Source organism: Garra rufa, chromosome 15 (assembly GCF_049309525.1).
Source record: "Garra rufa chromosome 15, GarRuf1.0, whole genome shotgun sequence".
Taxonomy (NCBI): Eukaryota; Metazoa; Chordata; class Actinopteri; order Cypriniformes; family Cyprinidae; genus Garra; species Garra rufa.
Window position 1 is genome coordinate 36972162 of NC_133375.1, and position 24434 is coordinate 36996595.

The 24434-nt window shown below is 37.3% G+C and overlaps 2 protein-coding genes across 2 annotated transcripts; one reads left to right on the forward strand and one right to left on the reverse strand.

Annotated features, from left to right (window-relative positions):
* Positions 1-3564: 3564 nt before the first annotated feature.
* abt1 (activator of basal transcription 1) lies at positions 3565-7114 on the forward strand. Its single transcript, XM_073819600.1, has 4 exons — positions 3565-3654; positions 3752-4130; positions 5714-5895; positions 6201-7114. Exons 2-4 carry the CDS (start codon positions 3767-3769, stop codon positions 6573-6575), a joined length of 921 nt encoding a protein of 306 aa, XP_073675701.1. The 5' UTR covers positions 3565-3654; positions 3752-3766; the 3' UTR covers positions 6576-7114.
* Positions 7115-7320: 206 nt separating this feature from the next.
* comta (catechol-O-methyltransferase a) lies at positions 7321-24023 on the reverse strand. The gene is made up of 6 exons (XM_073819601.1): positions 23789-24023; positions 16169-16340; positions 11167-11284; positions 10336-10529; positions 7900-8031; positions 7321-7816 (listed from the first exon to the last, which is right to left on the reverse strand). Exons 2-6 carry the CDS (start codon positions 16337-16339, stop codon positions 7637-7639), a joined length of 795 nt encoding a protein of 264 aa, XP_073675702.1. The 5' UTR covers position 16340; positions 23789-24023; the 3' UTR covers positions 7321-7636.
* Positions 24024-24434: the final 411 nt, after the last annotated feature.

Genomic DNA, 24434 nt, shown 5'->3' on the forward strand with positions numbered 1-24434 from the left:
TGCTGGTTAATGCTGGTCCTTTGCTGGTTAATGCTGGTCTTTTGCTGGTTTATGCTGGTCCTTTGCTGGTTAATGCTGGTCCTTTGCTGGTTTATGCTGGTCCTTTGCTGGTTAATGCTGGTCCTTTGCTGGTTTATGCTGGTCCTTTGCTGGTTTATGCTGGTCCTTTGCTGGTTAATGCTGGTCCTTTGCTGGTTAATGCTGGTCTTTTGCTGGTTAATGCTGGTCTTTTGCTGGTTTATGCTGGTCCTTTGCTGGTTAATGCTGGTCCTTTGCTGGTTAATGCTGGTCTTTTGCTGGTTTATGCTGGTCCTTTGCTGGTTTATGCTGGTCCTTTGCTGGTTAATGCTGGTCCTTTGCTGGTTTATGCTGGTCTTTTGCTGGTTTATGCTGGTCCTTTGCTGGTTTATGCTGGTCTTTTGCTGGTTAATGCTGGTCCTTTGCTGGTTAATGCTGGTCCTTTGCTGGTTTATGCTGGTCCTTTGCTGGTTTATGCTGGTCCTTTGCTGGTTAATGCTGGTCCTTTGCTGGTTTATGCTGGTCCTTTGCTGGTTTATGCTGGTCCTTTGCTGGTTTATGCTGGTCCTTTGCTGGTTAATGCTGGTCTTTTGCTGGTTTATGCTGGTCCTTTGCTGGTTTATGCTGGTCCTTTGCTGGTTAATGCTGGTCCTTTGCTGGTTTATGCTGGTCCTTTGCTGGTTTATGCTGGTCCTTTGCTGGTTAATGCTGGTCCTTTGCTGGTTAATGCTGGTCTTTTGCTGGTTTATGCTGGTCCTTTGCTGGTTTATGCTGGTCCTTTGCTGGTTAATGCTGGTCCTTTGCTGGTTAATGCTGGTCTTTTGCTGGTTTATGCTGGTCCTTTGCTGGTTAATGCTGGTCCTTTGCTGGTTTATGCTGGTCCTTTGCTGGTTAATGCTGGTCCTTTGCTGGTTTATGCTGGTCCTTTGCTGGTTTATGCTGGTCCTTTGCTGGTTAATGCTGGTCCTTTGCTGGTTAATGCTGGTCTTTTGCTGGTTTATGCTGGTCCTTTGCTGGTTTATGCTGGTCCTTTGCTGGTTAATGCTGGTCCTTTGCTGGTTAATGCTGGTCTTTTGCTGGTTAATGCTGGTCTTTTGCTGGTTTATGCTGGTCCTTTGCTGGTTAATGCTGGTCCTTTGCTGGTTAATGCTGGTCTTTTGCTGGTTTATGCTGGTCCTTTGCTGGTTTATGCTGGTCCTTTGCTGGTTAATGCTGGTCCTTTGCTGGTTTATGCTGGTCTTTTGCTGGTTTATGCTGGTCCTTTGCTGGTTTATGCTGGTCCTTTGCTGGTTTATGCTGGTCCTTTGCTGGTTAATGCTGGTCCTTTGCTGGTTTATGCTGGTCTTTTGCTGGTTTATGCTGGTCCTTTGCTGGTTTATGCTGGTCTTTTGCTGGTTAATGCTGGTCCTTTGCTGGTTAATGCTGGTCCTTTGCTGGTTTATGCTGGTCCTTTGCTGGTTAATGCTGGTCCTTTGCTGGTTTATGCTGGTCCTTTGCTGGTTAATGCTGGTCCTTTGCTGGTTTATGCTGGTCTTTTGCTGGTTTATGCTGGTCCTTTGCTGGTTTATGCTGGTCCTTTGCTGGTTAATGCTGGTCCTTTGCTGGTTAATGCTGGTCTTTTGCTGGTTTATGCTGGTCCTTTGCTGGTTAATGCTGGTCCTTTGCTGGTTAATGCTGGTCCTTTGCTGGTTTATGCTGGTCCTTTGCTGGTTTATGCTGGTCCTTTGCTGGTTAATGCTGGTCCTTTGCTGGTTTATGCTGGTCCTTTGCTGGTTTATGCTGGTCCTTTGCTGGTTAATGCTGGTCCTTTGCTGGTTTATGCTGGTCTTTTGCTGGTTTATGCTGGTCCTTTGCTGGTTTATGCTGGTCCTTTGCTGGTTTATGCTGGTCCTTTGCTGGTTAATGCTGGTCCTTTGCTGGTTAATGCTGGTCTTGCTGGTTTATGCTGGTCCTTTGCTGGTTAATGCTGGTCCTTTGCTGGTTTATGCTGGTCCTTTGCTGGTTAATGCTGGTCCTTTGCTGGTTAATGCGCTGGTTAATGCTGGTCTTTTGCTGGTCCTTTGCTGGTTAATGCTGGACCTTTGCTGGTTAATGCTGGTCTTTTGCTGGTTTATGCTGGTCCTTTGCTGGTTAATGCTGGTCCTTTGCTGGTTAATGTGCTGGTTAATGCTGGTCTTTTGCTGGTCCTTTGCTGGTTAATGCTGGACCTTTGCTGGTTAATGCTGGTCTTTTGCTGGTTTATGCTGGTCCTTTGCTGGTTAATGCTGGTCCTTTGCTGGTTAATGCTGGTCCTTAGCTGGTTAATGCTGGTCTTTTGCTGGTTTATGCTGGTCCTTTGCTGGTTTATGCTGGTCCTTTGCTTGTTAATGCTGGTCCTTTGCTGGTTTATGCTGGTCATGTAGCTGGTCAAGGACCAGCATAAACCAGCAAAGGACCAGCATAAACCAGCTAAAACCAGCATCCCAGCACCAAAACATACTGTTGGTTTTTTCAGCAGGGCGTGAGCACAGGAAGTGTCTTATTTAGGGAGGCGATGGTTTATTCTTCCCCTTAGTGATGATGCCATTTCAGATGAATCCCTTGAGCCGGTTGCCCTGGGGGTTAAATTTGAATAGGCAGATGTGCCAAAGTCAGAACTGCAGCAGAGCTCTCTGTAAACCCAAGTCATCCTCTTCAATAATGCAAGAACCCACATGTGACAGGCACATGGCCATGCATACAGCAGAGCATTCCTGCAGGGAGGAACACACTCCTAGGGATAATAGTGGACAAGCGAGTCTTTACTCCCTTTGTATGCTTCTAAATGTCCCTCTGTTTTCATTGTGCCATTATTTAACAGGTTTTTATTTATACAAGTTATGCAGTCATGAATTTTTGATACTTGTTTTGAAGTTTGCAGTGGCTGAAAGATAAATTAGTAGAAAAGACCTCAGGCAATTGTGACACTTTTCTTCATAAACTGAGGCTCATAAAATGAACTGCTTTTTTATTTTTTTGGTATAGGAAACATTTACATGTCCCAGCAGTAATAATACCAATACATATGTTATATTTCACAGCTATTGTTTCAACTGATCCATACCCAAGTTACATTTTTACATGGTAAGTTCAAAACTTTCTGATCAGACTTTCACTACAAAAATGTATTGTGTTACAGTTGTGTTGCAGTATTTATACATTACCGACCATTACTATCCTGCAGTTTATTCTTAAAAGTGTGCTATGCGTTTAAACAAATTGCAGACCATAATACATGCTGTTCAAATTGCGTGGGTTCAAATATTACCTTGTGTTTGTCTCCCTCTACTGTTTATTATAAGTCTACAATAACAGAGTGCTTAAAAATTGTCCTTTCCCTGAGGATTCCCTCGGTACTGTTTGAAGTATATGAAATTCACATAAAATTAGAACGTTATATAATAACATATGGTACATTAGGGCTATAATAAAACGAAATTTATAATATAATAGAAAGAATTGAGGTCGCGCTGTAAAAAAATAGTTCTGTCTCTTTAAGAAAGTCCTTGACGCTTGATTTTGACGTCAGAGTCGCTTTCCGTGCCATGTGTTGAAGAAGTCGATCTTTCTAGATAAAGACAGCATTTTTCGTGGGAATATACTGGTCACTCTTTTAAAGTAAGATCACCGCAGAGTTTATCGGTTCATTAAATCTGTTTTATGAGATTTTGCAAGGTTTCTAATACGCTGTTTTGCTCGTTTTACCCTGTAATAGCGGTCGCATCTAATTATGGCTCTTCTGGAGAAGAATGAAGTTACAGCAGACTTAGAAACACAACCTTTGGTCAATGAAGAAGAGTCAAATGACTCTAAACAGGAGGAAGATGAAAAGCAACAGCAGCAGGAGGAGGAGGATAATGCAGATGGCGTTAAAGATGCTGACCAGGAGATGAAACTTGAAGATGACAATGATGATGATAAAGCTCTTGATCTTTATATGAATAAAGATGATGATCCTAAGAAACCAAAGGGTAAGAAATGTATTCCGGGTATCGTGTATTTGGGACACATTCCTCCGAGTTTGAGACCAAGACACTTGCGGACTATGCTGGGTGTGTACGGAGAGATCGGGAGGATCTTCCTACAGCCTAAAGGTAAAACTACAGTCCTTTACAATAATAAACCTGTTTACTAGTCAGACAGTAACTTAATAGACATGTATACTGTCTTATTTACAGTAACAATCTGTCAAAAGTAACATTTCTGACGTTAAAATCGTTGTTTTGTGGCTTTTAGTTGTCTGTTAGCTCTGGGGTTATCTATTAATTGTTTAGTCCTCAATCTGAATACGTCTCTTATTCTTATGAAGTCTGCATTTATTTGATCAAAAATAGAGTAAACTGTAATTTTGTGAAATATTGTTACTATTTAAAAGAACTCTTTTCTATTTGAATGTATTTGAAAATGGTATTTATTCCTGTGAGGCAAAGCTGAATTTTCAGTAGCCATTACTCAAGTCTTCAGTGTCACATGAAACATTTTTATTATTATCGTTTTTGAAAACAGTTGTGCTGTTTAATGTTTTTGTGGAAAACCATTTTGGGGTACAATACTTTGGGTAAGTAAGCTTTTGTCAAGCAATTAATCAAAAGTGACAGTGAAGACATTTAGGACTACCAGTCAAAAGTTTTCAAACAGTAAGATTTTTAATGTTTTAAACGAAGTGTCTTCTGCTCACCAAACCTGTATTTATTTGATCCAAAATACAGTACTAGCAGTAATATAGTGAAATATTTTTACTATTTAAAATAACTGCTTTCTGTTTGAATATATTTTAAAATGTGATTTATTCCTGTGATCAAAGCTAAATTTTCAGCATCATTACTCTAGTCTTCAGTGTCACACAATCCTTCAGAAATCAGTCTAATATTCTGATTTGCTGTTTAAGAAACATTTATTGTTATTATCATTATTATTATCAATATTTAAAACAGTTGAGTACGTTTTTTTCAGGATTCTTTGATGAATAGAAAGATCCAAAGCCCAGCATTTATTTGAAATAAAAAGCTTTTGTAACATTATACACTATAACATTCAGTCAGTAAATAAATGAATACTTTTATTTAGCGAGGATGCTTTAAATTGATCAAAAGTGATGATAAAGACATTTATACTGTTACAAAATATTTCTATTTCAGATCAATGCTGTTCTTCTGAACTTTCTATTAATCAAAGAAAGCTGAAAAAATCTACTCGGCTGTTTTCAACATAAGAAATGTTTTTGACCAAGAATTGAAATATTAGAATGATTTCTGAAAGATCATGCATGTGACTGGAGTAATGATGCTAACAATTCAGCTTTGAAATAACAGGAATAAATTACATTTTAAAACATATTCAAATAAAAACAGTTGTATTAAATGGTACAAATATAAAAAAAATTGCACTGTTTTTGATGTACTTCGGATAAAAAAAAATGCAGGTTAGCAAAAGAGACTTCTTTAAAAACATTAAAAATCTTACTGTTCAAAAACGTTTGACTGGTAGGGTATATATTAAAAGGATTTCTGTTTAAAAGAAAATTCTGTTTTTCTATTAATCAAAGGATCCTGAAATGATGTGGCACTGAAGACTGGAGTAATGATGCTGAAAATCCCTGTACAAAAATAATACCTTTTATCAAAGTGCATGTTTCCTGTTTGTCCAACATATGACATTTTTTGTGACTCTCTTTTAGATCATTGTGTGATCAAAAAGAAAAAGAAAAAGAAGGCAGAACGTAAATTATCCACTTACACAGAAGGCTGGGTGGAGTTCAGAGACAAGCGCATCGCTAAGCGAATTGCAGCCAGTCTGCACAACACACCCATGACCCACAAGAAGAAGAGCCGCTTCGTCAGTGACCTGTGGTCTATAAAGGTACACATACTACAGATATACGACCATTTAAAAGTTTGGGGTCAGTAAGCAATTTTTTAAAGAATTTAACACTTTCATTCAAACTGATCAAAGGTGAATATTAGAATGATTTCTTAAGTATGGTGTGACACTGAAGACTGGAGTTACGATGCTGAAAATTTAAATTTACACCACAGAAATAAAGTACTTTAAAATATATTAAAATAGAAAGTGATTATTTTAAATTGTAACAATAAACTTTTCTTATACAATGTAAAATTGATCATGATGCTATTTAGTTACTTTTTTCTCTCTCTTTCATCAAGTATCTGCACAGGTTCCACTGGTGCCATCTCAACGAACGTTTGGTTTATGAGCAGACGGTGTATAGATCGCGTATGAGAACAGAAATCTCCCAGGCGAAGAAGGAGACCAACTTCTACCTGGCTAGTGTGGAAAAGAGCCAGAGGCTGGAGAACTTAAAGAAGAAGAAGGAGAAGAAGGGAGAGGTCGTCGAGCAGAAGACATGGCACTACAAACAGCGACCTACAGAAGATGAAATACAACTGAAACGGTTTAAGAACAAAAGCTTGTCTAAGAAGAACCTCCAGAAGGCACAAGAGAAGAGCAAAAACATCCAGGAACAAGCTCAGTCGAACGTTTCCCTCCTGGCCAAGATCTTCAGCAGTGGAAAGTCTTAGGATTGATATGCTGAGATGTGTATTTTTTCAACATACAATCTTTGAACAAACAAAAAGTTCTGAAAAGTTCTACTTTTCAACACACAAGATTGTTCTGATTTACTGTTTCATACATTCAAAATAAAACACTTGCACAAAAATAGCCCACCATTGTAAAATCAGTGCTTTGTTTTCCCACGAAAAGAGGCTTAGCGTCTTCTAAAAGCATAATTCATTGTTCATTCATTAAATTATGTCATTCTTATAAATCTCATGCCTGTTTGCAAAAGTAATTCTTTAATTATTTTTAGTCATTTGAACATAGAAATTGTTAATAGGTGAGTTTTTGGGACTCAAAGTAATCAGTTATGTTATTTTCATATTAATCATATTAATAAAATAGTCTTTATACATATTATCATATGTACTGAATCTCAACTTTAATTTTATTAATACAATATCAATATAAACACTGCAAAAAAGTTTTTTGTCTTGTTTTCCAGCAAAAAATATCTAAAAACAATGTTTTATCAAGAATAAAAGGCAAACAAGAAACCCAATTTCCAGACTTTATTTCTTGTTTTAAGCAAAGATTCAATTTTGAAACATTTTTCAGAAAACTAAACTAAATATTTAATGTCATTTTGTTAAAAATGTTTAGATATTTGTACTGGAAAAACTTAAAATATGGGGGGAAAATTGAAAATAATTACATTCAATGACCTCTGTGACATTTTTAGAAAAAACTAAAAGAATTTTTAAAAGATTAAATTTTGTAGATTTATTAAACAATACAATCACTCTCCAGAAAAATCCAATACAAGATATCAGAAGGTTGTGTTGTACAATTTTTTTTAAAACCATAGATCAGCAGACATGGTGTATTTAAGGGGATTTCACAGCAATACATTGTTGCAAGTGGGTTTGGTTACGGACAAAAACATCAGTTTGTCTGATTTAGTAAACAAGGCATCACAAGGCTCAGACACTGGGTATTTTAGAGCAAGTGGCTTGTTTTTTTTCCCCTTTTACCACCCTGTTTTCATGTAGACCCTACATCTGCATGTAAAATAAGACCTTTCTCATCCTAAGAACACAGATTTCTCCAGGCCATCTTCGACTTTGGTGTACTCCAGGTTGGACTTGTAGTATCGGCTTTCATAGCGTGGACTATTCCTCACATATTTCAGATATTCTGGGGTTCCAGGACAAATGACGTTGTCAGCCAACAGGACAGTGCCTTTTTTCAGCAGACCACAGTCCTGCAACATTATAAAATAAATATGTTTGTAATTTTCCATATGTTAGAATAAACATAAACAATAGTGTATTTTGGGCTTCTTACCTCGAGAAGTTTAGCATCTGGTTCATAACGATCTTTCCAGTGGTCCAAAAACACAAAATCAAAAGATTTGATTCCAAATCGTTCCTTCAGTTTGGGGATCAAGTCACCAGAGGGTCCCTCCACTACAGTAACCTTTAAAAACAAAACAGAGAAAGCGTTTTTACATTTAAAATACATCTTTAGTCGTTTTGTGTCCTCTGGATAATTTCAACTGATTTCCTATTGCACTCACCTGCAGTGGTCGAACTATTTCAAATATAGTGAATTAAGCTGCAAACTCGATCATAATGCCAACTGCTCAGACTATAACAAAAAACTATGTTAGATACATAGTTGATTTGTGAATTAAAATATGTATTTACTAACCAATGATGATGCAAAAAAATCCCCCATTGAGAAGAAATGTACAGAAATGAGTTTAACACCACTATTTCTGGAGCACATTAACAGGTGTCCTCCATGTGAGGGTGACGTGGGAGAACATGGGTGTTTTGGAGGAACATGCAAATGTCATTTGACTTTAAAACAGCACATCAGTTGTTGCATATACAGTCAAGATCGAAATTATTCATACCCCTTGCAAATTCTGACTTTTTTTTTTTTAGAAATGACACAGACGTCTCCCAGCAGATAATAAGACATTGTACAAGAGGCATCATTGAAAAAATTACTACTCATCTTTTATTTACATTTGAACAAAAAGTGGCATGTCCAGAATTATTCATACCCTTCTCAATAATCACTAGAAAAGCCTTTATTGGCTATTACATCAATCAAATGCTTCCTGTAATTGCTGAGCAGCTTTTTGCATGTCTCCACTGGTATTTTTGCCAATTCATCTTTAGCGATGAGCTCCAACTCTTTCAGGTTGGAGGGTCTCCTTGCCATCACCCTGATCTTTAGCTCCCTCCACAGATTCTCAATTGGATTTAAGTCAGGACTCTGGCAGGGACCACTGAAAATCATTATTGTTTTTGTCTGCTAACCTTTTATTCACCACTTTTGCTGTGTTTTGGGTCGTTGTCATGCTGAAAACATTTCAACGTGTCCACTGGTGCCCAAGGCCAATGATGTTGTTGTTGTTGAGAATTTTGATGTATTGCTCCTTTTTCATGGTGCTGTTTACTGTGATTAGGTTCCCTGGTCCACTGGCTGAAAAACACCCCCAAAACATTATGTTCCCACCACCATGTTTGACAGTGAGGATGGTGTTCTTAGGGTTGAAGGCTTCTCCTTTTTTACGCCAAATGTAGGCTACATCATTTTGGCCAAACAATTAAATTTTTGTTTCATCTGACCATAAAACAAAAGACCAGAAGTCGTCTTTTTTGTCCAGATGAGCATTTGCAAAGGCCAAGCAGGCTTTTGTGTGCCTTATGTGGAGAAGTGGTGTCCTCCTTGGTCTGCGTTTGTGGAACCCAGCGGTGTGCAGTGTCTGTTGGACTGTCTGCCTTGAGATGTTGCCACCAGCAGAGCCCAGAGTCGTCAGGATGGCTTTGGTGGTGATCCTTGGATCCTCTCACTATCCTCCTGGCCAGCACAGGTGTCACTTTTGGCTTCCGACCACGTCCTCTGAGATTTTTTACTGTGCGGAACGTCTTGTATTTTTTAATAATATTTTGCCCTGTAGCCACTGGAACTTCATAACATTTCGATATGGTCTTATAGCCCTTTCCTGACTTGTGAGCAGCCACAATGCGTAGCCGCAGGTCCTCAGTGAGCTCCTTTGTCTTAGCCATGACTGTCCACAAACCAACAGCAGACAGCTTCTGTTTTTCACCTGTTGAGTTGATTAAAACAGCTGTTTCTAAGGAATCAGAGTAATTAGGATGCTTTAGAACAGCTTGGACTATTTGGAATGGTATAGAACTTTGGATTTCCCCATAGACTGTGACAGTTTGCAAAGGGTATGAATAATTTTGGACATGCCACTTTTTGTTCAAATGTAAATAAAAGCGGAGAAATATTTCTTTCCACAATGATGCCTCTTGTACATCGTCTTATTATCTTTTGGGAAAAGCCTCTGTCATTTGAATAATATGAATGACTTTGAATAATTTTGGGCTTGACTGTACATACTACTCATGCTAATAATCGTAGGCAGTAAGCAATGCGGAAACATTTTATACCAAATATACACGGTAAAAAAAAAGATTATTGTTGTAAATAAAGATTTTTAAAGTATATCTTTCTACTTCTAATTTTCACCATTAATATGTACTTTATAAGTACTAATAGACAGCCAGTATGCTAGTAATATGCATGCTAATAAGCAGCTAGTTAATAGTGAAAATTGGTCCTTAATATAACGTTACCATATGTTTTAATTCATTTTTTTGTAATTATTTGTAAAATTAACTAGCAGTTTCTAAGTGAAAACTGTTATGTAAAGCCAATTTTTTAGTGTAGTCTTTGCATACCAGCTCTTTTTCTCACCTTGTCCTGAAGGCCGGCATAGGCAATGATCTGTCGAGCTACTGTGGCAAAGGCTGGGTTGAATTCAACTGTAATGAGTTTGGAGCCAGGGGACATCAGTCGAGCGATCCGAACGGTGGAGTAGCCGCAGTACGTGCCAAGCTCCAGAGCCATGCTGGGGTTAACCTCCGTCAACACTGAATCCAGTATGAGCCCTTCGGAGAGACACACAGAACTCAACCAAAGGATAACTGACGAAACTAATCAATGAGGTGGCTAATGACAGCGCCGAAATATCATTAGAGCCTTTCTGCCCCATTAGCAGCTTCATGCCATTGTTTATTCATCAGTGCCTGTTGTCACACATGAAATTGAGCTGCTAATAGGAACAAGATCACACTGATGTTTGTTGTTTGGTGTCAAATTGGGACACTAAAAAAATTCCCCTCGAATTCAAATTATGGCCATGTTTCACTAATGTCTGTTAACAGCCAACAATCAAAATATAATAACTTTGTATATGCCGCACATTAGGGGAACACATCAGAAATGAATCCATTCTCAGTCCCATAATGCATCAGTGCACGTGATTGCTGTTTTTGATTGTGGTGCATGCAATGGCTGCACATTGTGCACATGCAACTAGTGTGCATTTGTGCAGCCATGCGGAGAGCATATTGACCCAGTAGACAGGAGACTGCCACTTCTCATTCAGAACAGCCGGCTGTGAGCAGCCCTAAAGCCATTTACTCAAGAGCAGAAAAGAGCAAAAAAAAAAAAAAATTTAAGCTAATGCCGAGAAAATTAGAAAGGGAGCAGAAGAGGAAAAGGGAATAGAAAACAAGTTGCCACCTTTATCATCGCCCACATTCATGGCCCATTCTTTGTGCCGGCAGTAATAGTCAATGGCTGAGATGACGCTTTCAGGGTCTCCTTTTGTGGCGTTCTTCTGAACAGCTTTTAGCATGCGCTGTGTACATAAAAAGCAGCCATTATCAACAATGTTCCTTGGCAAAGCATTAGTTGAAAAATAAAGACACATAAGAGGAGGCCATTAATTACACTTGCTTTCAAAATGTTCTATTGTAAAATCCTGTTTACTCACGAGTCTCTTAAAAATTTATAGAAAAAAAAAAAAAAAAAAAAAAAAAAATATATATATATATATATATATATATATATATTAATTTTGATTTATTGTCTTAAAGGAGTAGTTCACTTTCAGAACAAATATGTTCATGTGTTTCTTCAATCGTAAAGAAATTATGTTTTTTGAGCAAAACTCAAGGGCACCATAGAAGTCCATTATATGGAGAGAAATCCTGAAATGTTTTCCTCAAAAACCAAATTTTCTTACAACTGAAGAAAAAAGACATCTTGGGTGACAAGGGGGTGAGTACATTAGCTGTAAATTTTTGTTCTGAAAGTGAACTACTCCTTTAATACAAAAACTGTCTGAGGAACAAAAGGAGTTTGTGGTTGGCCAAACTGAACCAGGATTTCCAGGGTAAGAATCTTGACAACATTCGTGTTTGTTCCTATCATTTCCTGGCAGGTAGGTGAAATATTAGACTAATATCGTAAATAATCCTGCTTGAATGTGTCTTTTCCACCTGTTAACTTTAGTTAGTCAAAATATTACACCCTTTCCTGCTTACTAAGTCCAGCTCTATATGATTTAACAGCTTCCACATGTTTTTATTTGTGTTTTAGACAGCATAAATGTGCAGAACAATGTATTCAGTAGTATATTAACCCTTCAATCCATGCTGATGTTTACAACCGAATATAGCCAATATGACTGTGCATCCGGGTAACTGACCAAAATTTTGAGATAAGTGCAAACTGTATTGTCTTCTTAAGGCTTAAGGCTTTACTTTTATAATACATATAATTAGGTCTAAATATTTTTGATATTTTTTGATTTAGGTACCACAAACAAAGACATCAACGCAACGTAAAAACAACAAAAACAAACATACGCAAGCACAAGGTAAAAGATCTAAACTCATCTACAGTACCTTTTTCCTGAGTAACCGGTGAGCGCCGCCATGATGGATAGTCAAGTTAAATACTGTGTGTGTGACATAATAAAATAATGTGTTCTCTTATCATTTTGTGGACAAAATCCCAAGAACTTCACCCTGAATGGGAGCTGTATAATGTTTTATGTGCCTTCATCTGTTTTTAATGCAGCTAATATTGCGTTTCATGTCATCTTTCCACTCATTAAAGTGAGTTACTGCAAAAAGGCCGTTGTTGTAACACTGCAAAGTGTTGAAAGAAACTAACGTGTGCTTTTAAAAGCAATTTTCATACTTTTATTGTATTGGCTTGGAAAATACGTTAATTTGACTAGAAACTGTAAATATCCTTCCAGTCGGCAAAAATATTGCATTCAGGAAAAAGGTAGATAATTAAACACACACATGTGTACATATACAATTAATGTGCCTACATATCTACGTTTACTCTTATTTTTTGTCCAAACATATAATTAGGGTGACCATATTTTAGTTTTCAAAAAAGAGGACATTTTGGTATCAAACTTTGTCATTTCCATACCAAAACTACATATTTTACAGTCGTCGTTATGCAGATTGATTATAAACACAGCTAAAAAAGCTTCTTACCACAGTGGCCATCCTTCACAAAACTAATATCTACCACAGTTTTATCACAGGTAGACTGCACAATGTTTCAATACAAGCATTTCAGTCAAATGGAATTTATGCAATATTTCAAACTTTTAACCCACGGGAGAAAATCTTTTTGGACTTAAAAAAATGTGTTTCCTAAATTGCACAAAAATGTCCGGAATTCGGTTTTTGCTTTCTACAGTCACCATTCATTGTTTTCTTAATCCCGCTCATGCAAACATTCTAATATTGAATATAATTTTCGCACAACAAAGTCGCTATCAATTTGCTTCGGATGCAGCTCATTTTTTTCCATGGAATTGGGATGATTTTAAAGGAGTAGTTCACTTTCAGAACAAAAATATACAGATAATGTACTCACCCCCTTTCTTTCTTCAGTCGTAAGGAAATTATGTTTTTTGAGTACAAACCCGATTCCAAAAAAGTTGGGACACTATACAAATTGCGAATAAAAACATAATGCAATGATGTGGAAGTTTCAAATTTCAATATTTTATTCAGAATACAACATGGATGACATATCAAATGTTTAAACTGAGAAAATGTATAATTTTAAGGGAAAAAATAAGTTGATTTTAAATTTCATGGCATCAACACATCTCAAAAAAGTTGGGACAAGGCCATGTGTACCACTGTGTGGAATCCCCTCTTCTTTTTATAACAGTCTGCAAACGACTGGGGACTGAGGAGACAAGTTGCTCAAGTTTAGGAATAGGAATGTTGTCCCATTCTTGTCTAATACAGGCTTCTAGTTGCTCAACTGTTTTAGGTCTTCTTTGTTGCATCTTCCTCTTTATGATGCGCCAAATGCTTTCTATGGGTGAAAGATCTGGACTGCAGGCTGGCCATTTCAGTACCCGGATCCTTCTTCTACGCAGCCATGATGTTGTAATTGATGCAGTTGGAAAAATGTTGGAAAATGCAAGGTCTTCCCTGAAAGAGATGAAGTCTGGTTGGGAGCATATGTTGTTCTAGAACTTGGATATACCTTTCAGCATTGATGGTGCCTTTCCAGATGTGTAAGCTGCCCATGCCACACGCACTCATGCAGCCCCATTACCATCACAGATGCAGGCTTCTGAACGGAGCGCTGATAACAACTTGGGTTATCCTTGTCCTCTTTAGTCCGGATGACATGGCGTCCCAGTTTTCCGAAAAGAACATCAAATTTTGATTCGTCTGACCACAGAACAGTTTTCCACTTAGCCACAGTCCATTTTAAATGAGCATTGGCCCAGAGAAAGCGCCTGCGCTTCTGGATCATGTTTAGATATGGCTTCTTTTTTGACCTATAGAGTTTTAGCTGGCAACAGCGAATGGCATGGTGGACTGTGTTCACCGACAATGTTTTCTGGAAGTATTCCTGAGCCCATGTTGTGATTTCCATTACAGTAGCATTACTGTATGCGATGCAGTGCCATCTAAGGGCCCGAAGATCACGGGCATCCAGTATGGTCTTCCGGCCTTGACCCTGACGCACAGAGATTGTTCCAGATTCTCTGAATCTTTGGATGATATTATGTACTGTAGATGATGATAACTTCAAACTCTTTGTAATTTTTCTCTGAGAAACTCCTTTCTGATATTGCTCCATTTTTCACCGCAGCATTGGGGGAATTGGTGATCCTCTGCCCATCTTGACTTGTGAGAGACACTGCCACTCTGAGAGGCTCTTTTTACACCCAATCATGTTGCCAATTGACCTAATAAGTTGCAAATTGGTCCTCCTGCTGTTCCTTATATGTACATTTAACTTTTACAGCCTCTTATTGCTACCTGTCCCAACTTTTTTGGAATGTGTAGCTCTCATGAAATCCAAAATGAGCCAATATATTTGGCATGTCATTTCAAAATGTCTCACTTTCAACATTTGATTTGTTATCTATATTCTATTCTGAATAAAATATTGAAATTTGAAACTTCCACATCATCGCTTTCTGTTTTTAATCACAATTTGTACAGTGCCCTAACTTTTTTGGAATCGGGTTTGTAAAACATTTCAGGATTTCTCTCCATATAATGGACTTCTATGGTGCCCCTGAGTTTGAGCTTCCAAAATGTAGCTTCAAAAGGCTCTAAACGATCACAGCCAAGAAAAAAAGAGTCTTATCTAGCAAAATGCTGGGTTATTTTCTGAAAAAAAAAAAACATACAATTTAAATACTTTTTAACTTCAAATGCTCATCTTGTCTAGCTCAGCAAGACGAGCGTTCGAGATTAAAAACTATATAAGTGTAAATGTTTTAAGAAAATAACCGATTGTTTGGTAGATAAGACCATTCTTCCTTGGCTGGGATCATTTAGAGCCCTTTGAAGCTGCATTTAAACTGCATTTTGGAATTTCAAACTCAGGGGCACCATAGAAGTCCATTATATGGAGAGAAATCCTGAAACGTTTTCCTCAAAAAACACCATTTTTTTAACGACTGAAGAAATAAAGACGTGAACATCTTGGATGACAAGGGGGTGAGTAAAAAAAAAAGTGCCCACCTAGGATATCTGCCAGCCCACCCTTCTATAGCCATCAAGTTCCGGCCCTGGAGCAAATCAACCCGCCGCAACAGTTGAGAATTAGCCAAAATCAGTTGAAAAATGCAGTTTTAGCAACCCTACATCCAACACGAGCTGCATCCAAAGCGATTTAAATACTCTGCATATTAATAGCGACTCTGTGATGCGCGAAAATTATATCCAACATTAGAATGTTGGCAGGAGCAGAATTAAGAAAACAGTTCCCGCGCAAAGCTTTAATACAAAAATGCACACAATGAATGGTGACTTTAGAAAGCAAAAGCCAAATCCCGGACATTTTGGTCCATTTTTTAAATCCAAAAAGAGGACATGTCCGGGAAAAAGAGGACTTATGGTCACCCTAATTTAATATTCTAAGGCCAGTTGTCACAAATTACTAATCGCAAACTTGCCCCAGGACAGGTTGTTTAAATCATTTCCTTGAATTGAATTCCAGAGTGTAAGGGAGGAGATGAATCCTCTATAACAACAACACTTTATTCAACCCAGACATGTTCTTTGGCTTTGTTAGATTCACGGAAAAACAGTATTTTCACTATATTTTTATGTTCAAAACATCATGGTAATAGCATGTTTTTTCTCCATATGGACTTTCTGGCCTTGAACATCATAAACCTGCATCAAATCCCACCAGCTTAAACCCTGCATGATATGAGGGTCACCTGAGGTCGTGATGATCCTGTCACAAAGTCAAGGACCCGCTCAAAGATGAATGCATGCCATAGAAGTGCCAGCCAGCCACTTCTCTGCATAGCTGCAGGGATGAGCCAGTGATAGAGGACGTACAGGACAGCTGCTGAACCCGCCGTCACTGCCAACAAACTCCACAGCATCCTGTGAAAGACAGACAGAGACGTTCACAAAGAGAATAAATGATTAAGGTCAGTGAAAAAAAGGCATTAACAGCAGCACAATTTACCAAGGGTGAGACTTCAAAGCAATGTCAGAAAGAGTTACGCAAAATCAGATATGGAATCAGTGTAAGCCAGGGGAAACATAGGTGAAGGTCAAAGGATAAATCTCACAAATCCGTTAAGAACAAGTTTGCTTTTCATATTTCACTCTTTAATCAAAAGTAAGAAATAATATATTGCTGATAGAAAATGAATTGTGTCTTAGAGTAATTATTTTATTTTCATTTATTTTTCTTTCAATATTTTCATGAAAATGTAAGCATAGTTTTTATTTTCAGTCATGTTTTCTATTTTATATTACATTTATTTCTTTATTAATCATAAACAGTATGAGGAAAAAAGAAAAAACAAATAACAAACAAACAAATAAAAGAAAGAAAGAAAAAACTACATGATGACCAGTTACTTACAATTCATAATGTACACGTTTAGAGATACATGAAATACCCAATATATAAAATCATGCCTTGAATATTATTAGTATAAGTATATAAAATATTGATTTACATTTTTTTTTATGTATGTGGATCAGGGTTATTATGTAAAATAGTATAACTAAAACAAAACAAAACAAAAAATTAAATTAACATAAACGTTAACTTAAATAAAATAAAATTAAACATTAAAAACCTAGCTAGTTTTGTTAGTTGCACAAAGTCCCCAGAGGCAGAATTTCTCATTTGAATGTGGCTTAACTTGGTGTACTAAAATAAATAAAAATGAAATAAAAATGACTAAAAATGATATAAACATATAAAAAACAAAAACACATTTACTAAAATGACAAATAAACATTTTATATATAAAATCCAAACTGATTCAAAATATTAATAAAAACTATAATAGTATATGAGTTATACTAAAATAACACTGTTAAAGATGTTTTATATCGATAATTCTCATTATTCTAATTAATGATTCTAATTAGATTTGCATTAACTTCATTAAGCAATGAGTGTGTAAAATATCATACCCCCCCCCCCCCCCCCAAAAAAAAAAACGGACTCCAAGCCTTTGAATGGTATAGTGTACATATGATGTTACAAAAGTTTTATATTCCAGATAAATGCTGATCTTTAGATCTTTCTATTCATCAAAGAATCCTGAAAAAAAGGGTACTCAAATGTTTAAAAATTGATGAAAATAATAATAAACAGCAAATCAGCATATTAAAATAATGACACTGAAGACTGGAGTAATGATGCTGAAAATTTAGCTTTGATCATAGGAATAAATTACATTTTAAAATATATTCAAATAGAAAACGGTTATTTTTAATTGTAAAAATATTTGTTTTTGCTGTACTTTGAATCAAATAAACGCAGGCTTGGTGAGCAGAAGATACTTATTTAAAATTAAAAAAACATTAAAAATCAAAAACTTTTGACTGGTAGTGTATATATTTAATTATGTTGATTTTAGAGCAACATACAACATGCTTTGTAATACTTATCTCAAAACTCACTGTTATTTCAATGTTGACCTTACTCCAATTCAATGCAACCCAACCTTTGGACCTAAATTATTGATTATCTCATGTGTGTTTATGACATATGGCCACACTCTATCAGCCATATTATGATGCAAGATCACATGCTAAACATATCTACAACACATGCCTAGCCATGTTTGCAAAGACATTTGAGACATTACAAATAATCACTAATATTCAGATTGGCCCCTTAAACGAAAAATGAAAAATGACACATTATAAGAAACGCGTTAAAAAAAGGGAGGATAGGGTTAAAAAACTTTAACATTCAGTGGTGTAAATGCCAAACTCTTCATCCCCCTCTCCCGTTTCAATCCAGTGGTCCTGGAAAACAGTGAAAGCTTCTTTTTCTGTGCAGTCTAAGATTTGGCCACATGCCTGGGCAAGCAAATGAATTAGCACAGCTTCATCTCCATAACTGATTTACCACTCGCATGAACAGAGTGTGCTGTATAAAGGCTTGCAAAATGATGATTCAGAAGTTTGTGTGGCTTAATGTTTATGGTTAACCTTTACCCTCATTTTCACACTTTAGTATCATATCAACTTCACCTTTTTTAGAAGATCAAATCATCATTTTAAGTGATGACCACTTGTCTGCTTTCACAGCTGTTTTTCAGACTTACACTACTTTTCAAAAGTTTTGGGTTGATAGTATTTTTAAAATGTTTAAGATGATTTACAAACCCGCACTGAAGTCTCGATCGGAATCAAATGATTTGCGATACACGGAGTCCCAACCTGAATCAAATAGTTCATGAAACTGCATTGAAGTCCCGATCTGAATCAAAAGATTTACAAACCCGCTCTGGAGTTCCGAACTGAATTAATGATTTGCGATACACAGAGTCCCGATCTGAATCAAATGATTTGCGATACACAGAGTTCAAATCTGAATCAGATGATTTGTGATATGCAGAGTCCCGATCTGAATCAAATGATTCACAAACCTGCGTTGAAGTCCCGATCTGAATCAAATGATTCACAAACCCGCTTTGAAATCCTGATCTGAATCAAATGATTCATGATACGCTTCGAAGTCCCAAACTGAATCAAATGATTGATTCCTGATCCACGCTTCGAAATCCCAATCGGAATTAAATGATTCACAATAGGGCTGGGCGATATGGCTGAAAACTATATCACGATATCAGTGTTTCATATCGGTCGATATCGATAATTATTGATTTTTTTTATGACCCATTTAAAATAAGGACCAGGAGAAAATATATTACATTCAAACATTTTTATTTTAAACTTAACCTTCCTCTGATCATAATCCCCTCATTTATTAAGACATAAATCTCAACAACCCTGGAAAACTTAAATAATTAAAATGTAAACATAAGTCTAAAGTCACAATATACACTTAATTATCTTTTAATCCTCAATTCAAACCCCATTCATTGTCGATGAAGTGAATGGTCAAGCTAATGTATGGCTCAGAAGTATGGCTTGACCACAGGTCAGAGGTTGTTGCAAAGTACTTGGCTGATAATATTTATTGCTGCACAGATTGCTGGTTGCCAGTAGCCAACGTTACTTCTTTCCCGGTACTTTAGCCTACTTTGTGTAATAACAAAAACATTTATTTCAGTGAAAAAAGTCCAAACCTTTCAACATTTTGAACAATAGGGCCCTACAATCTTTTGCTTTTTTTCAGAAATTCTTGTTTTCATTTTTCTGATAATCAAATGAAAGCAAAATCACTGATTTATTTTTTAAAATAAAAATAAAAGGAGCTTTACTGTTAAAATTAATACATAGAAGAAAAATTATATTCAGTTTAAAAAAGGTTTAATAATAATAGTATTTTTTCAACAATTAAGTGGTGACTCTTTTTTATATATTTTTTTTTATCATATATATTGTTTTATGTAAATTATTTAAATGTGAACATATAAACACCTACATTATACTGTACAGTAATACAAGACTAATATTGTTCTGTTACACGTTAAACCGCACTTTTATTTTGACAGGTTGCCGTGAAGTTTCAGTGTGTAATACAGTATGAATGATGCTAGTTTCACTAATGAAACGGTAAAACTGACAAAAAGTGACACTCACAGCAGCTTTGGAGATGTATTGGAGTTTGTCTGTTCATGTGAGATGCAAAGGCCAAAAATTAGCGCGAGCGTCACGTGTGCAGTATGCGTATAGTGAAAATAAAACGCGTCTCCTCCATTCATACATATAACGTTAGAGGCAAACGGAATATGCAGGATTCATATTGAAACGGTCTTTTTGCATTTAAGTTTTCACAGACAGTAGTCCATATCGCGATCTGAATTAATTAACAGACCAACTTTTGATTTATTGGTCCAAAAATCGACGAATTCCGCCCTATAGTAAAGTCCGTTTTTATGAATGGAGTCCGCCTTCCCGTCTGTGAGGAGACATTGTAAACGCGCGATCATGTAGAGACAGAAATCACATGCCGTCGTGTAAATAAGATAAATAACATAAGGCTATTTAGTTTGTTAATACAACAACAAGGGCCCGTTCTGTAGGAAAGATAACCTTAACTTCTATTGTGATCTGGCGCTATGAACTGAACGTTAAAGGGGGGCTGGGCGGGCCGACGAAGAATACAAAATATCGAACGTTTTATCGAACACATTTTTTATTGATATCGATCTCTTGTCTATCGCGATATATATCGTTATCGTTTTATCGCCCAGCCCTAATTCACAATACACAATACAGTCCCGGTCAAATGTTTTACGATCCACACTCCGAGGTTCTGATCTAAATCAAAAGATTTATGAACCCACTCTGGAGTCCCGATCTGAATCAAATGATTCATGATAAGTGGAGTCCCGAACTGAATTTACATTCCAAAGTCCCAATCTGAATCAAATGATTTGCGATACACATTAAAGTCCCGATCTGAATCAAATGATTTGCAATACACAGAGTCCAAATCTGAATCAGATGATTTGTGATATGCAGAGTCCCGATCTGAATCAAATGATTCACAAACCTGCGTTGAAGTCCCGATCTGAATCAACTGATTTGTGATTTACGCTCAAAGTCCCAATCTGAATCAAATGATTTGTGATTTACGCTCGAAGTCCCGATCTGAATCAAATGATTGACGTTCTACACTTCAAAGTCCTGATCTAAATCAAATGATTGATTCCTGATCCATGCTCCGAAATCCCAATCGGAATTAAATGATTCACAATACACAGAGTCGCAATCTGTATCAAATGTTTTACGATCCGCACTCCAAGGTTCAGAGATAAATCAAAAGATTTACAAACCTGCTCTGGAGTTCCGAACTGAATTAAATGATTTGCGATACACAGAGTCCCGATCTGAATCAAATGATTCACAAACCCGCACTGAAATCCCAATCTGAATCAAATGATTCACAAACCCGCTTTGAAATCCTGATCTGAATTAAATGATTCATGATCTACGCTTCAAAGTCCCGAACTGAATCAAATGATTGATTCCTGATCCACGCTTCGAAATCCCAATCGGAATTAAATGATTCACAATACACAATACAGTCCCGGTCAAATGTTTTACGATCCACACTCCGAGGTTCCGATCTAAATCAAAAGATTTACGAACCCACTCTGGAGTCCCGATCTGAATCAAATGATTCATGATAAGTGGAGTCCCGAACTGAATTTACACTCCAAAGTCCCAATCTGAATCAAATGATTTGCGATACACATTAAAGTCCCGATCTGAATCAAATGATTCACGATACACAGAGTCCTGATCTGAATCATATGATTCACGATACGCAGGGTCCTGATCTGAATCAAATGATTAAAAAAACCCACAGTGAAGTCCTGATCTGAATCAAATGACTCACAATCTCCACTCCGAAGTTTCGATCTGAATCAAAAGATTTACGAACCCACTCTGGAGTTAAATCTGGAGTTAAATAATTTACGATACTCAGAGTCCCAATCTGAATCAAATGATTCACGAAACGCTGAGTCCCGATCTGAATAAAATGATTCTTGTAACGCTGAGTCCTGATCTGAATCAAATGATTCATGATACGCTGAGTCCTGATCTGAATCAAATGATTCATGATACGCGGAGTCCCGATCTGAATCAAATGATTCATGATACGCTGAGTCCCGATCTGAATAAAATGATTCTTGTAACGCTGAGTCCCGATCTGAATCAAATGATTCATGATACGCTGAGTCCCGATCTGAATAAAATGATTCTTGTAACGCTGAGTCCTGATCTGAATCAAATGATTCATGATACGCTGAGTCCCGATCTGAATAAAATGATTCTTGTAACGCTGAGTCCTGATCTGAATCAAATGATTCATGATACGCTGAGTCCCGATCTGAATCAAATGATTCATGATACGCTGAGTCCCGATCTGAATCAAATGATTCACGATACGCTGAGTCCCGATCTGAATCAAATGATTCCCAATAAGCTGAGTCTCAATCTGAATCAAATGATTCACGATACGCTGAGTCCCGATCTGAATCAAATGATTCATGATACGCTGAGTCCTGATCTGAATCAAATGATTCATGATACGCTGAGTCCCGATCTGAATCAAATGATTCACGATACGCTGAGTCCCGATCTGAATCAAATGATTCCCAATAAGCTGAGTCTCAATCTGAATCAAATGATTCACGATACGCTGAGTCCCGATCTGAATCAAATGATTCATGATACGCTGAGTCCTGATCTGAATCAAATGATTCATGATACGCTGAGTCCCGATCTGAATCAAATGATTCCCAATAAGCTGAGTCTCAATCTGAATCAAATGATTCACGATACGCTGAGTCCCGATCTGAATCAAATGATTCACAAACCCACATTGAAGTCCCGATTCATGATACACAGAGTGACGATCTGAATCATATGATTCACGATCCGCACTCCGAAGTTATGATCTGAATCAAAAGATTACGAACCTGCTCTGAAGTTCCGAACTAAATCAAATGATTCCTGAACTACGCTCCCTATTTCAGATCTGAATATTAATTCGCAAACGGGATCGTAGTGTGGATTGCGAATCATTTAATTTGAGAAATTATGACAGAATATTTTATTCTTGGATAAACTTCTTTCCTGTAAAGAACCTTTCTTTTCAAATGTATAGAAAGTAAGTGCAATATACTGTACTAACAGTGGTTATTACAGAGCTGCCAAAATGACACTGATCCTAATACATTCCTATTAGTACAGCTCAGAATAAGAACCCTGCTTGGGCTTTCTATGCAGACACAATGGGCCGCTCATAAAGAACCCCAGGCACGATCCACTGGAGTAACATAGTGAGACGCAGTGGTGACAGTGGAAGCCTGTGCACTGTCAGAGCTTGCTTTAATTAAAGATGGTATCGCTGTGCAGACCTGCAGCTGAAAACAAAACCTCTAAAAGAACCAGACAGACGGAACGACAGAAGTGTCTCTCTTAAGCATCCAGTTTTACAGCTTCTGTCGGCTTCTCCGCACGTGCCGGTATCGACCTCGTGGCCTGCCAGAGACCTCAGGACTTTAAGCAAGACTTGAGTTCTGATTACTAGGCCACATGAATATTTAAGTCTCCTGCTTAATTATAGATTGCAGCTAGACTTTAGTAAACTGAAGTGTGTTTGTTAACACGAAAACAGCAAATTAACACATTGTGCATGGTGTGTGCGGGATGTGCGAAATCTCAATCCTGCTTATGAATAAATATTGAGGTGTGAACAATATTGGTTGATGCTGGATCATGCATGAAGTTACATAAACACAATGTGTTACGGCAAGAAAGGATTCTCACAGAATACATAATACATATGCATGCATTTCCTTGAATTTCAAAAGCCAGACAAAGAACAATCTGTTGCAATATTGTGCCAAACAACATTTCCATAATCTTACTTCCTTTTGCAGCTGTCTTCACAAACACACACAGAGACGAGCTTCCCTTTCTGTTTTACTCCGATGCCTTTATGCCTTTCTCTGACAGTCTTTCTCGCTGGCCTCTCTCTCTCTCTTTCTCTCTCTCTCCCCTCCCTCTTCTGTTTGCTCTTTCTAACCTGTTCTGCTGGTCTGCCTTGGTATGTGTTGAAAATGATGTACGACCATGGGTCACACTAGAGAGAGAGAGAGCGAGAGAGATACAAGCACACACGTGTGTAACATAAAGGCTTCCACTCATAAATACTCAGACACGCACTTACACACTGAACCTTGGCCAACTGGGCTGAGTTTTTAATCCTCCTTTAGCCAATCATGTTCTAATCTTCTCGCGCTTTCTTACACCCCCTTCCTGCCTCTCTCTCTTTCCCTTCTCTTTTCACCATTTCTCCTCCTCCTACCCTCCCCTTGCACACACTGACACATGGATAATGATGACAAAAGAGGGGCCTCAGTATCACCATTTTCCAGCATATGGAGGGAGTATAAAGCGTGGCATGCCTTCTGCAAAAAAACATGCTTAATGCAATACTAAATATATATAATTCTGAAAATATGAATATGAAAATAGGCTAAAATGTACATTATAAGTTGATACTTAGAAAAA